The sequence below is a fragment of the Nothobranchius furzeri genome, chromosome 14 (genome assembly GCF_043380555.1).
Source record: "Nothobranchius furzeri strain GRZ-AD chromosome 14, NfurGRZ-RIMD1, whole genome shotgun sequence".
In the NCBI taxonomy this organism is placed as follows: Eukaryota; Metazoa; Chordata; class Actinopteri; order Cyprinodontiformes; family Nothobranchiidae; genus Nothobranchius; species Nothobranchius furzeri.
The window spans coordinates 32,724,697-32,740,759 of record NC_091754.1 but is presented as its reverse complement, the minus strand read 5'-3'; the positions used below and the strand labels follow the sequence as shown (position 1 = coordinate 32,740,759).

Genomic DNA, 16,063 nt, shown 5'->3' with positions numbered 1-16,063 from the left:
AGCAGATCAGGTCAGCGGCTCAGGAACGGTTGCATCACCAGTTTTTTATCCAAGTCAATCCCAGAGGGTCTGGAAGTAAAGCAGCAACAAGTGGTGAATTCGTTCTGTAATTGAGCAGCTTTTGGGGGTTTGAGGATTTGGTATTTGAAAATTGGCCGTTGGGTAATCTGAGATGGAGATTCAAGATTAGGATCACTGCAGATTAACTGGGTGGACTTGTGAAGTTCCAACCACAGATTAATATAAAATAACAAGCATCATACCTGAGACCACAGGCAAAATAAATGAAGAATGTGTGTGTTTGACACATGTAGGCATTTAGGAAAATATCAATTTGGCAATATATTGTGATTTTTTTCCAGCGATATTGTATCAATATTCAAAAGTCCTGTATCTAATTTTTGGACGAATTTACATGCAAACATTTGTGTGTTTTCTTTTCTTTTGGTGCAATTCAAAAGCTGCTAGGTGGCAGGAGTGTGCACTTGGTTTTGTTTCCGCCATTGAAATGTACAGCCATCTATTATGGTTCAGATACCTCATTTTAAACATGTTATATCTGTTTGGACTGTTTATTGAAATTTCCTACAATAAATTCAGTCAAAAATATCTGAGTGAATGTATCGCAATATATCGTGATATCTTGTATTGTCTCCCCTGTATCGTGATGCGTATTGTATCGCCGTAATTTCACCAATATACATCCCTAGACACACGTATTTGTTTGCATTTCCCATCAGGAAGAGATACTGAAGAGTCTGGACCTTAGCTTAGCCACTTACATTACCTCCGCACGCTGTTACACCTCATCCACAAGTGTAACCTCAGCCTTTGGGAAGGTTTCAACTGCACCATCAGTAAACGGGGAGATGAAACCTCTTTTTAGATTTGAATGAGCTACTTCTGTTTGTGCATTCTTAGTCGTATCTTATTAATATAATAAATGCATCAAATGGTTTAGCATCGATGAAATTCAGAGAATTGCCACCTGACATCTCAGTTCCTCAGAACTGTGCAGCAGTTTTTGTTGTTCCTTTATCCTGTTTTTTATTAGCGTGGAAGTGTTAAATTTCTGTCTAAAGTCACAGCTGTAGCAAGAAAATGTCGGTTTCTCTTTAGACTTTCAGCTCTGTAAAAGTCTAACTGACCAGAAAAATTAGTGCCCGTCTCAAATCATCACATTCAACCAGCGTTGGTTACTTTATTTGCTGCTTTTCATTCACAGTTGTTAATAAATCCATCTTCATCAGGTTAGCTTTGGTAGGACGTTCCTTCTTAAATGAAAGATTGTAGCTGCTGGAGTTGCTGCTGTTGCTCTGGGGAAGAGAAGCAGCCAGTGTGGATTTAGAAGATGCTACGGGGTGGCGCACGCTGTGTGACATGACGTTTTCTTTTATCTGTGCACGCGCACACACACACACACACACACACACACACACACACACACACACACACACACACACTAGTTGTGAATCACTGCCTGTCTGGATGACTGATGCAATCCTCCATATTGCAGAAATAGTCAAAAGTTGAATAGGTGTCAGAGGCGGAGACCAGCAGACCTCTGAGGAGGGTTTTTCTTTCCCAGAGGAACCGTGGAATGAAAACATTTTAAATAAAAGTTAATAACATATTTTTTATTAGAATTTGTAATCATCTTTCTTTTGTTTTATGATATTTGACTTAGTTTTTCTGAATTTAATTGATTTCTGTTTTAAGATCATTATGATTTTACGACTTTATGATTTGTTTAGTTTAGTTTTTGATCTACAGTATGTGAAGCACTTAGTGATAGGGATGCAACGATACCACTTTTTTCCGAACCGACACGATGCCGATACTTGGATCTGAATACTCGCCGATACCGATTACCGATACCTATACTTCTACCACACAGAAAAATGCAATGATTTGGAATACAGATTTTATTTTCTTCTCTGCTTTCAACAGGAAAAGACTGTGAGGTAGATAAAAAGTAAAATATATGAATGGAAATCATCACAAAACTAAAATATTATGTGAACAGAAATGACAAGTTACAGTGAAGCCATTTTCAAGCAACTGCATTGGTATCGGTTAACGTTTACCGGTACCGATACTGGTATTGGTATCGGCACCGGCACCAATACCGATACCAATACCAGTATTGTATCGGTATCTGCACTGATACAGATACCACAGTGTTTCCCCTAGGAATTTTTCCAGCTGTGGTGGTGGTGTTGTTGGCGGGGGGGGGGGGGGGGGGGGGGGGTGTTATGACACGTCTCACCTTTATGTTAATATTGTTTTATTTGATGCACTCCACTTTGAACTGCACCAATCCAGCGACTGCTGCATTGTAATAAATAGTATTAAAGGTGAGTACACCAATATTTGCACAATAATAATTTCTGTTTTAAACTCTCAGTGACACACTTTGCAGGGTGGATTTGGCATTTAATTTTTCTTGGCGTCTGGAAAAACATCTTCTTTTGCCCCCTTTATTTTGGTCCAAGATCATTACTGGGCTGGCCCTCTTAAACATGTACACCCCTGCTTAGTAGACTTAATGAAGTATTTTTAAGCCAGTATAAAAATGACTGAAACACAAATTTACATATTTGGCATTATTGACCAATATTTTTTATTTAATTTATTTGTTAAGAACATCAAGATGCATTACAGTGAACATTATAATAAGCTGGGCGGACACTGTGCGACTTTTTCACTCGTAACACAGCTTCAGCTCAAACTGTACGACTTCAGCGCAGGGTAGATCTCACGAGTCATGTGCTCACACTGTACGTCTGGTAGCAACACGTCGGACCTAAAATATGCTAAAAATAGCAGTTTTTACACAACACGTCAGACTTTTTTGTCTTGTTTTGCCTGTTGTCCTTCGGGAGAGCTGCAGCAGGACACACAGGGATTTATGGGGGTTGGATGAGGAAACGAAATAAAGAAAGTAAATCTGTGTTTTGTGATCAGTTTAATTTGACATGAACACGACAAACACACTTTCTTGACAATCATTGTGAGTTAAAAAAACGTGTAGAAATAAAACCGAACAACGTGTGTTATTGGGGAAATAGCGGGTGAGCGGAGTTGATGCAGGATTGCGAATGCGCCGTGAGCGGTTCTGGTACTTTTTGGGTCGCAGCTGCTCGCAGCGCCGCTTCAACCCTCATGAGGAACGAGATAAATATTAAACACTCCAGAAGTCCGTGCGAGCTCACGATTGCTGATCGGTAGCTGGTCACGTGGTGTTAATCGCCTCTCGTAACCCCCTGTACACTACACGACGCTCAGCGCAAAACTCGCCCCGATCTTGTGGATTCTCGCACGAGTGGAAAATCTGCTCAAAAAAGTGAAAAAGTCGCACAGTGTCCGCCCGGCTTACTGTCTGTGTGTGTGCGTTGATGCCTGGACCGAGCTGACTGAGCTCCCGGCTGCAGTTTTGCGTGTAGGGAGGGGCGGGCGCTCTATCTGACTGGCCAATCACAGAGCTTGAAGACAGTCAGTTATCCAATGAGAATTTCATTCAGCACGATTACAGATATTTCTGAGATTTACACTCGTTTCTTGCTCGTATTCGTCAAAAATGCTTTATCCGTACGCTCATAGCTGTAACCACCCTGCCGTGCCTCCTCCTCCTTGCTACCTGCCGGCTGTGATCACAAGCAACAACACAGTAGTTCCCGCTGCTTCTTAGTGAAACGGCGCAAAAAAAAAAAAAAAAACATCAATAAAACTTGGGATGTTGTAGGCATGGCGGTGGGATTTCAGCCGTGGCGGCCCGCCACGGCTACGCCTATGTAAGGGAAACCCTGTACCAGTATCGCATCCCTACTTTGTGATTCTCTGTCTGTGACGGGTGCTATATAAATAAAATGTACTTACTTACTAAAGAAACATAAAACAGCTGCTGACGTTCATGTAGGGCTGCTCGATTATGGCAAAAATAATAATCACGATTTTTGTGACTGAAATTGAGATCACGATTATTTAGGACGATTTTTCAATTTATGATGATTTTATTTGTTTTTATTCAGTCATAAAATTGCTCAGGGCACAATTAGGACAAAAATAAGAAACAAGATGATCACTAAAATAACTCCTGATTCCCAGTATAAAAAGACCAATATACTTATAGCTCATAGTCTATGACCCAAGGGCTATAGACCTTGGTTTAACTCATTTAAGTCTAACCAGTACAGAACCAAATACCAATATCTTGCAAATACTGACAGCAAGAATTATACAGTGGCATTTATAACAAATAAATGCAAATAAATTGATGTTCACAAAATGTTGCATAACATTTATTGAGTCCTGTCAAGGTGCTGTAGGAGCACCGTGTCCTCAGAGAGGTTAGTCATTAGTTATCAGCGTGAGGAACTTATTTCTACCTTATTTATAAACTATTTATTTACAGGCCCATCAGTTAATGTAATAATTGTCCCAACCACAGCTGCACCCCCCACCCCCCAACCCGGTCTCACAGCAATCGGGCAAGCTGCACGTGTGTTTAGCATGCTGCACGCGCACATTTAGCTGTTTTTAGCTGCTCAGGAGTCCGCAGGTACGGTGTGTGTGTCACTCACTCTGGTTAATCCAACAGGGAGCCGGCTCCGAGAGCTGTCTTTAGCGACCGACACATCACTGCATCATTCCCTTTCCTAATGTTGTGAAGAACGGTCCGGAGCTCAGGCGGAGTGTTTAGCTAACCTGCAGGAAATGTCGACGACCGTTATCCAGAAAGTAGCTAAGGGTTACCAGAGATGTTTCTGAGATGTTCGCTAGGTACTTTTAGGATTAAAAAGTCAAGAAGGGGGTCTGAAAAGCTGCTAGAAATAGCGTCAAAGTCGCTAAGTTGGCAACACTGTGGAGGAGCGCTTCATTTGTAACTCAGGGCAGCGCAAGCGGGAGGAGCAAATAATCGGCTTGTTTTGTTTTTTATAATCGTTCAAAACTCAGATCGTAATCGTGATTAAAATTCGATTAATTGAGCAGCCCTACGTTCATGCATGTGTTTAAAACTAAGATATTACCATGTAGAAAAATGATGATGCTCAAAGTCAAATGATCTGTTAGCAGAGATGATGTGTTGTAAAAAATGTTTATGCTTATTGTTTATTTATTTGGTAGATGCTTTTATCCAAAGCGACATACAATTTTTTACTTGTAGGGCATGTTGTGATCTGTGGGGGAAACCGGAGTACCTGGAGGAAACCCACACATGCATGGGGAGAACACGCAACTCCACGCAGAAAGGCCACAGCCGAGTTTCGAAGCTGCAACCTTCTTGCTGCGAGGCAACCGTGCTAACAACTGCGCCACCATGCAGCAAGATCTTACACATCTTACTTTAGCAGCTGTAAAAATGGCTGAAATGTAATCATATTTGTGTTTGCTAATGTTCATTAGCGATGGAGGCCATCTTGACCCCAATAAAATGTTAGTTTGGGGCGACGGTGGCACAGGAGTTAAGTGCTCGCCTCGCAGTCGGAAGGTTGCAGGTTCGAGCCTCGCTCAGTCTGTCACTGTCGTTGTGTCCTTGGGCAAGACACTTAACCCACGTTGCCTGCTGGTGGTGGTCGGAGGGACCGGTGGCGCCAGTGCTCGGCAGCCTCGCCTCTGTCAGTGCGCCCCAGGGCAGCTGTGGCTGCAGCGTAGCTCATCCTCACCAGTATGTGAATGTGTGTGTGAATGGGTGAATGACTGATTGTGTTTTAAAGCGCCTTGGGGGGTTCCAGGACTCTAGAAGGCGCTATATCAACTACAGGCTATTTACCATTTACCATTAGTTTTACGCCCAATGAACAATAATCCATGCTTGATCTTAGCAGAGCCCGCGTTCCAGATCGCCACTGATTAGACTTTTTTATAGTTTCCTCCAGTCAGTTGTCTGTCATTTAAATGTGCGTTTTGTGATGAAAAGCATCGACTTATTTATGCAAAGTTTGCATCGCCGCTTGAATATTCATTCTGTGACATTAGCATGCAGTGCTGTGTAGCTCATTGTGCACAGGCCTTTTATTGTGCCCCAAAAAGTCAACGGAGCCATGCTTCAACAAAGATGGCCATGTACGCGCAGTCGGGGCGGGCGCTCACTTTATCAACATCACATGACGCACAATGGAGATGTTAGCTGTTCATCCATCAGATCCAAAGGGTGGCAGCTCAGCTGTCAGCCTGGCGTTCAGGAGGGAGGATGTGTGGTGAATACGGAAGATGTCCTCTCTTTGGAGGGCAGTGAGATGTGAAAGCGGCATTACAAGTGTGTGTGTGTGTGTGTGTGTGTGTGTGTGTGTATGTGTGTGTGTGCGCGCTTCTCTTCTCTGTTAACAGATAGTTTGATAATGAAAGTTCAATGATTTTCCTTTCTTGTTTAAGACGTCTGTTTCAGTGCTTTGTACTGGAATTTCTCAGGGTTCTCTGGGTCCTTTACAGGTATGGACCAGACTTAACATGAAAATAGTAGAAATGAAGTTTAACTATATTTTACCATCTATAAGAACTGGGTTCAGTTGTTCATTTTGCTAAGAAATGTAGTAGTAATGTAAGAAAATATCAATAAGGCAATATATTGTGATATTTTTTCCTGTGATATAACATCGATATTCAAAATCGTGGATCAAATTTTTGGAAGAATTTACATGCAAACATTTGTGTATTTTCTTTTCTTTTGGTGCAAGCCAAACCCTGACCACTAGTTGGCAGCAGTGTGCAGTGGTTTTTGTTTCCACCACTGAAATGTAAATCCCTCTGCAATGGTTCAGATACCTCATGTTAAACATGCTACTTATCAGTTTGGACTATTTATTGAATTTTCCTGCAATAAATTCAGTCTAAATATTCTTTAATATCGTCTGGCTGAATGTATCGCAATATATCGTGATACGTCGCATCGTCTCCCTGGTATCGTAGTATGTACCATATCGCCAGAATTTCACCAACACGCATCCCTAGACTTGTTATAAACCATTAGTTTCTTTTTTCACTTGCTTCTAGCTGCCTTTTACAAACGGAGAATTTAAAGGCATCGTTCAGCAAATTTTCAGTTTGTTATGAAATAAAAGTTTTTCCAAAAGGGTGGGCATGTGGTTAGCGATGGGTACCAAATTCGGTACTTTTTAAGGTACCGGCTGAATTCCATAGTACCGACTGAGCACCGATTCACGTCATTTGAAACGGTGCCTCGTTTCGGTACCCGTCCTTCATAACGAGAACTTGCCTAGACAGCTGCGCATGCGCAAGAGCGTTATGTCGTCGGTCGCTGTGAGCCAGTAGTAAACAGAGCAGCATGGTAGAAAGAACGCACGCTAAAGCTTGGGTCCACTTCACTAAATGTGATGGGTAACTGGGTGAAGATGAAACCAGCGACAACGATCTAAGTAGGGCTGCAACAAACGATTATTTGGATAATCGATTAATCGGATGGGATCTCGACACGATTAATCGATTAATCGGATTACATAGGGACATTTTTAAAAACTGCTAGGGAAACGTTATTTTTCTCCTTCCTTCACTTTATTAAACACAACATTATTAGAAAACAGTTCAATAGCAGAAAAACAACATGCCATCACCTAAATTGTCTTATAAGGTGTATAGACAGAGACCCTAAGCTACACCTATCTGTGACCTAAAATGCTTGGTCCAAGTTAAACAGCTTAAGGGCAATTCTCATCTGTTTTGTTTGATCTCATCTGTTGACATTTATTATAATTGGGGATGTCAAAAAACTAATTTTTAAATGTAATCAAACATAGGCTGTGAATTAATAAAAATTAATCAGTATTTCCAAAAATGACTGAAAAATACCAAATAAACCAAAAGTAAATGAATGCCATCCTCCTTGTGATTATGCCCTGGACAACTGCCATAAAGTCACATCAAGAAATGCTGCTGATCATTCCAATGATCCCAAATAGACTCACATTAGGCCACATGAAAGCAACTGAACCCAAAAATATATTAACCAGTATATAACTGCACTCTCACACAACACGCCTATAGCAACAGTTAGGACTCCTCCCTCCCTTTTAAAAGTGTTTCGCTTCTGAGGACATTGTGGTTGTAAAGCCACATGTTAGTAGTCTGGCCCCGGTGTGATCAACCAGTTTCTGCGGGAATGTGACGGCGGAACCGGTTCGCAGCGGCGCGAGTCCCCCCCCCCCCCGCCTATCTAATAGCGTCGCGCTTAGAATTTTATAGACTTTTTTAAATGAGCTTAGGGCATGTCTAGCCTGTGTAATAATCCGGGGCTTGGGTGAATCACTTTTGAAAAGTTTTTAACTTACCCGGACACCGAGCTCTCTCCTTCCTCGCTGATGATTCTGACATGCTTGCGTTTAAGACGCTGCATCATCACCGTAGTATCCCCGTGCCAAGCTAAGTCTGACCTACAAAGATTGCATGTCTTCGCCTGATTTAACTGAAAATGCTCCCAAACTTTAGAAGTTTTTACTTTTTTGGGGTCTCGCTGCTTCTGCCATGTTCCTCTTACAAACACCTGCCGACTCTCCACCGGTCTGCGCGCAACGGCGGGCGGGAGGGGAGGGGGCTTTTGGAAGAGTTGAGCAACACAACGAATCGATGACGCAATTCGTTGCCAACGCTTTTAGTAATCGATTTTCATCGAATTTATCGATTCGTTGTTGCAGCCCTAGATCTAAGTGAGACATCCTTATCTTAATCTGCTCCAGTAGGTAAATAAAATGTTTAAGATAACGTTAGCTTGATATGTTAGCTTCCGTTCCGCTAACGGTGCGTTCGCTTTCTCCTCGGAACTCCGAATTTCCGACTAGAAGAACATGAGCGCACTCTAAAGTTTGGCTTCACTTTACTAAATGTGACGGGTGACTGGGTGAAGATGAAACCAGCGACAACGATCTAAGTGTAAGGCATCATTGTTTTAATCTGCTCCAGCAGCTAAATAAACTGTTTAAGATAACGTTAGCTTGATATGTTAGCTTCCATTGCCTCCATTGTTATCAGCTAATGGTGCGTTTGGTTTCTCTTCGGAAATTCTAACTTCCCAGTAGGAAAAATCAAATGAAAAAGGACGGCAAAAGGAATGAAGACACACAGTAAATTTAGTTCACAGTAAAGATGTTTGCTTCAGTTTAATTATCAGCTTATAAAACTACAAGGACGATGTTAAAATACAAACAGTTGTATGTTATTTATCGTGATATTTATCAAAAATGGTTATATATTGAGAAAAATATATATTTTATTATAAAAGAGAATTAAAATATTAAACACTCAAAAGTATCAAAAATTGGTACCGTTAAGTACCGGTATCGATTCCTAGGAACCGGGAATTAGTACCGAATCGATTCAAATGTCAAAGGTACCCATCCCTACATGTGGTGTCTAAACCTCAACAAGGATATTTCTGGCAGGTTGCAGGTAGGTAGTGACATCTACTAGATAGAATAAAACCAGTGTGTTATGATGCTGTGAAGCTGAAATCCTTTTTCCAGACAGCTAATAAACTCTATCCACTTGAGCTGCTGTCGTTTCAAAGCGTTTTCTTTGTTATAATTAATCAAAACGTCAACATTTCCAGTTGTATCATTTGGTTTTTTGCATTAATATAGTAACAAATGTTATTTGTTCTATACAACTGAGCGTCTATACGGTCAGAGTTTCTGCGTTTTCCTCCTAATGGATGAAGTTTGCTGGGGTTAGCAGAACCTCTGAGCCCCTTTTGGGGTTATTTTTGGAACGCAATCAAAGACAGAGAAAAAAAAACAAGAACACACTTGGGTTTAGTCCTCTTTTCTGCATTAATTAATTACATAAGCAGACACTTGTGTAATGTAGCTGAAATGATCTGTGTGCATGAAAGAGTCAAAGTGTCTTTATAGTGAGCTTTTGTGGTGCGCTGCTGCGGCGGTCGCCAGCAGGATGATGGGTATTCTTATAGACAGTCTGTGTGCACGAAAGACTCTGGGACAGAAAGTGTGTATTCAAGGGGTTTTATCTGGTGCTGATGAGTAAACAGGAAAGGATGGAGCTCTCAAATGATTTCCTTTTCCTCTTAAACTAAATATTTTTTGTTTCCATCCATCAGGGGGCGGATTAAAATTGTGCTTTTAAATTAAATGTGTTTTTAAATCAGAGGTCCGTGTACTTTTCCAAAGCGGTCGTCGTACCGATCTATAACGTGAATAGTGTGTGGCACATTTTTCCAGTTGGCTTAGGCTGTTCTAAGCTATGATTTGTGGCCAGACGATTGCACTGCAACTTTTTAAAGCCCAATGTTTTTTTGTAATTTTTTTAGTTTGTTGCAGGGAACCAGGAAAGATTGTGGCGAAAAATCCCTTCCATTAATTCACAGAAACTATGTGAACATTTAATCCCCTTTCAACCTCTTCCAGACTCGGTTTACCGCTACATGGACCTCGCGTTTTGACTGATTGCTGCCAGATCATAACTTTACACTGTCAAAATGCTTGGAAATGACTTTTATTCAAATAAAGTCAAAGCAGCCAAGCTGCAAAGAGATCATGTGGATCGTATTAAAGTCCAGTAGAGAACGGTGAGAGCTGGTTCCTGGTTAAACGCACTGAGATGATAATCACCCATTGCCTTTTGGAAGTGGTGGATAATGTTTTTGCCTGTGTGTTTATTTTTCCTCCAGCCTATTGGAATTTGCCCAATTCAAGATGGCTGCTGCAGCCAAGCTGAGCTCTTTCTGCACCTCCACTTTCTATCATCTATATCTAGACACCACACAACCTTCAGTTGGCTTCTGAAATGTTTACAGCATGTTTAGGAAGGTTAAGATGTTTGCAGACTAATTGATGTGAGGTAGGCCTGCAGGGTGACTCACACACACACACACACACACACACACACACACACACACACACACACACACACACACACACACACACACACACACACACACACACACACACACACACACACACACACACACACACGTGCGTTACAGTGTTGAAGCTCAGATGTAACATTGTGCAGCTATAATGTGAGGTTTCTTCTAACAACATTTTTTTCAGGGGTAGACGGTGTGTGTTTTAAATAGTGTTGTGTGATTGGCTTGTTTTGTCCTGTAGGGAGAGCTGCCTAACGCCCATCAGCCCGGAGTCTTGTCCCCTGGTCCAGGCCTTTTTGGCCGAGTGTCCCGGTCGTCTGTTCTTGGGTCACGTCCAAGCGCAGCTAAAGACGGGTCTTCAGACCCAGGAGAGACACCTCTTCCTCTTCAGCGACACTCTTCTGGTCGCTAAGGCCAAGTAGGTTCTTCTCTGCTGGTTCATAAAATTACGGGTAGTACAGGTGTGTGTTTATGTGGTTGTGTGTGTGTGTGTGTGTGTGTGTGTGTGTGTGTGTGTGTGTGTGTGTGTGTGTGTGTGTGTGTGTGTGTGTGTGTGTGTGTGTGTGTGTAAAATGGGAATTTCAGTGAGAAGTTTGTAACGTGTACAACATTCCTGCTATTTTCCCCAAACTGGTTTGAGCACCTAGTCTCATTTTTTTGTTCCTTTCTTTTTTCCAAGTCTCACTTTTCTCTGGTGTACAATTATTTCTAAACCAATTAGATCCATATGAATCCAGGCTGAGATCAAAGCTCCGCTCTGCCGCTTTAGGCCTGCAGGAAGGGGCTCTCCACCCACAAACTACAACATTCAAAAATACGGTCTCAAAGAGCATAGGGACATTTTTTAGATCCACACATGCACGTCCATAAATTACCATGTACTTATGTGCAAACCGTGCACACGAAGCCCTGAGTGCAGATGCAGCAGGATGTCTGCGGTGAGTCCTGGGAGTCATGTGCCAGCGGGTGGAGCTGACCCCAACAGCTCAGGCAGCGTTGCACACACTTTAACGTAGCATATTGTGGCCAAACACAGGCTGCATTAATGTGTGTGAGGCTGAGGGAGAAAATAAGGCTAGTGATGTGTGTGTGTGTGTGTGCACCTTTTTCTGCCTTTAAACTAGTATAATGTCAAAGAGATGTTTTATACAACACATGTGTACAACTGGGTCTCTGAGCTCTACAATTAGAGATTCATTCAGCATGTCTGCGTTAAACGTCTGACGAAGCAGAATCTCTTCATAGCTGTGTCTAAAGTGCCAGATGTTTTAGAAATATGTCTGTCAGGAAGGAAATCCCAGTTGGCTACTAGGAAAATATTTTTTCAAGCCTAAAAACAAAACTAAGCAAACAATCAGCTAAACAACTGATGTATTTTAACCGAAGATGGTTCTATGTGATTAAAACACTGTTACGCCCTACAGGGCTGATGAGCTAACAGCTAGGATCAAAGTACAACGCTGCTAAATTGTGTCAATGTAATATTTTTGTCAACAGGTAAAAATGAATTAAATAATCTTCAGATTGTATAATTTACGACTTTTACTGGTCGTATTTGTAGAGCCGCCCCAAAGTGCTGAACGCAGCAGTCATGAAAACAACAGCAGCTGATCTGAAGGCACCAACAAGAAGAAAACCTCTACAGAGCCACACTATAGTTGATAAATCCCTTTAAACCTCTTATTGTTGTGCAGGTCTCCCTCACATTTCAAAGCGAAAGCCCAGGTGAGAGTGTGTGAGATGTGGACGGCCAGCTGTATGGATGAGGTGTGTGAGGGAAGCACAAACCCAGAGAGGAGCTTCGTTATGGGCTGGCCCACCTGCAACTGTGTAGCCATGTTCAGGTACACACACACACACACACACACACACACACACACACACACACACACACACACACACACACACACACACACACACACACACACACACACACACACACACACACACAACACAACACAACACACAACACACACACCACACACACACACCTGTTATATATTTGCTTTAGATGATCTTGTTTTGATCAGAGATCAGTAATTTAGTTTCCTGTCATGAAACCTGAACCGTGAACCTCCTCACCTTCTCCATCCACATTTTATCATTTATGGCAAGAAAAGTATAGATAAAATGCGTCTCTGATTTAGTCCGGCTGACCTCAGACAGAGAACACATTGTTCTGGCATCTAGGGATGGGTACTTTTGACATTTGAATCGATACTGTGCCAATTCCCGGTACCTACAAATCGATACTGGTACTTAACGGTACCAATTTTTGATACTTTTGCGTGTTTAATAATTATTTAAATCACTTTTTAAATTACACATATGTTATTTTTCCAATATATAACCATATTTGATAAATATCATGATACAACTGTTTGTATTTTTTCATCGTAGTGTTGTATAATATTGTTCATTATGAAAACCTTTGACAACGACTGTTTTTAAATTATGCAAAAACAAACCCAGCTCCATGTACTCCTAATCCTCTTCTACGCCCTCTGGAATAACTCTGATGAGGAGACCGTGTATTATGAACTACAAATGAAACTAATGCAAACATCGATACCGTACAACAGTTTGTATTATAATATTGTGGCGTTCCACAAACTAAACCCAGCTCCATGTACTCCTTTTCCTCTCCTTTCTCATCTGGACAAACCGTGTGATGGTGGGTCCTTGTAGTTTTATAAACTACAAATTACACTGATGCAAACATCTTTGCTGTGAACTAAATTTACTGTGTATCTTCGTTCCTTGTTGCCGTGTATCTTCGTTCCTTGTTGCCGTTCATTTTCAAACTGTTTATTGTTCCTACTCGGAAGTTGGAATTTCCGAGGAGACAGTGAACGCACCATTAGCTATGTAAAACAAAACTAAACTGTCAAGCTAACGTTATCTTAAACAGTTTTTTTAGCTGCTGGAGCAGATTAAGATGCCTCATCCTCAGATCTTTATCGCTGGTTTCATCATCACCCAACAGCCCATCGCAATTAGTGATGGGCTCAAACTTCAGAACTCTTCCTCTCTTTAATTACAGCTCGCCCACAGTGACTGACGACGTTACGCTCTTGCGCGTGGCACAAGTACCGAAACATGGTACTGTTTCATATGACATGAATCAGTACTCAGTCGGTATTATGGAAATCGGTCGGTGCCTTAAAAAGTATTGAATTCGGTACTCATCCCTGCTGGCGTCACAGGTTGGATCCTCAGTAGAACTGCAGAACCTCATCGACACAGCAGGCTTGAACGCGCAGCACAAATAAACAGTCGTACATGCCACGCTGTGTTTACACACCTGTCTCAGTGGCGCGCACACACACACACACACACACACACACACACACACACACACACACACACACACCTAGTTCCACTTTCTGTTATATGGAAGAGCTCTGTGGTTTGGATTAGCAGGTAAAGGAACCAGTGAATGAATGAATGAATTGTGTTTTCCTTTTTCTTCAGCTCTGAAGAGCTTAAAGACAAGTGGTTGGTGCTCATCAACGAGTAAGTCTTCCTGTTTCCATCAATGAACGAATGACAGAGTAAATAAACAAAAAATGAACTTGTGATCCCTTAAAGATGATGTTTTTTTTTACCACTCCACACTTTTCCTTTCATTTGACCAGTTTTCTCCTCGTTTTCTCCTCATGTTCAGTCGGATAATCGAGGGAAAACAGAAGGACGACCCCCAAACCGTGCCTCTGAAGATATTTGCCAAAGACATTGGAAACTGTGCCTATGTGTGTCTCTTTTTTTAGTTTTATAATGAGGCAGCCGCTGTACGGTGTCATATGTGACACATGACCAGATGTGTCTGCCATGTTTCTTCCAGGCCAAGACTCTTTCAGTCAGCAACGCCGACAGCACTGACGAGGTGATCCGGATGGCTCTGCAGCAGTTTGGCATTTCAGTAAGAAACCAACAACACTGTTATTGACGTTGGTGAATTGACAGGTTAAAGGGATTTATTGTCCTTTATTCCAGGGTTGTGTAAAAGACCACCGCTTGTGGGTGAGTTCCTGTAAGGATGAGCCTCCATACCCTCTCATAGGTGAGTTTCTCATTGAGTTAGCCTCAGAAATAAAGACTGTATAAAGAAGAACCATGAAGAGCTAAAGACAACATGAGTTAATTGAATAAAACCATCTTGTGGGGTCATTAAATAAACTCTTTTTTTTAGCAGTAGTACTAATTCCATAAAAGCCCACAGGCGGGCATCTCCTCTGAGTGAACCATCCAACATCTGGTAGTGTTTCAGAGCAGATGATTTTCCCTCACTGGTATTTCCCCCACATTCTTTCACCAACATCTTGTATTCTGTAATTCATGCAGGATTCCTGACAGTTCTTTGTATTAGTGATAGGGATGGGTACCTTTGACATTTGAATCTATTCGGTACTAATTCCCGGTACCTACGAATCGATACCGGTACTTAACGGTACCAATTTTCGATACTTTTGAGTGTTTCATATTTTAATTCTCTTTTATAATAAAATATATATTTTTCTCAATATATAACCATATTTGATAAATATCACGATAAATAACATTCAACTGTTTGTATTTTAACATCGTCCTTGTAGTTTTATAAGCTGATAATTAAACTGAAGCAAACATCTTTACTGTGAACTAAATTTACTGTGTATCTTCATTCCTTTTGCTGTCTTTTTTCATTTGATTTTTCTTACTGGGAAGTTAGAATTTCCGAGGAGAAAGTGAACGCACCATTAGCTGATAACAATGGGGGCAATGGAAGCTAACATATCAAGCTACTGTTATCTTAAACAGTTTATTTAGCTGCTGGAGCAGATTAAAACGATGATGCCTCACAATTAGATCGTTGTCGCTGGTTTCATCTTCACCCAATCACCCGTCGCATTTAGTAAAGTGAAGCCAAACTTTAGATCGCGTTCATGTTGTTCTAGTCGGAAATTCAGAGTTCCAAGGAGAAAGCGAACGCACCATTAGCAGAACGGAAGCTAACATATCAAGCTAACGTTATCTTAAACATTTTATTTACCTACCGGAGCAAATTAAGATGAGGATGTCTCACTTAGATCGTTGTCGCTGGTTTCATCATCACCCAGTTACCCATCACATTTAGTGAAGTGGACCCAAGCTTTAGCGTGCGTTCTTTCTACCATGCTGCTCTGTTTACAACTCGCTCGCAGCGATCGACGACATAACGCTCTTGCGCATGCGCGGCTGTCTAGGCAA

General features: G+C 41.5%; 1 protein-coding gene across 2 annotated transcripts in view; it reads left to right on the top strand.

Annotated features, from left to right (window-relative positions):
* Positions 1-16,063, top strand: part of arhgap20 (Rho GTPase activating protein 20) — a 68,083-nt gene that overhangs the window by 33,106 nt on the left and 18,914 nt on the right. For both annotated transcript variants that reach the window (XM_054746619.2, XM_054746620.2), the window contains exons 3-8: positions 11,076-11,252; positions 12,529-12,678; positions 14,309-14,350; positions 14,502-14,586; positions 14,679-14,756; positions 14,831-14,897. In XM_054746619.2, coding sequence (XP_054602594.1) covers positions 11,076-11,252; positions 12,529-12,678; positions 14,309-14,350; positions 14,502-14,586; positions 14,679-14,756; positions 14,831-14,897 — 599 coding nt within the window. The remainder of the gene's footprint in view (positions 1-11,075; positions 11,253-12,528; positions 12,679-14,308; positions 14,351-14,501; positions 14,587-14,678; positions 14,757-14,830; positions 14,898-16,063) is intronic.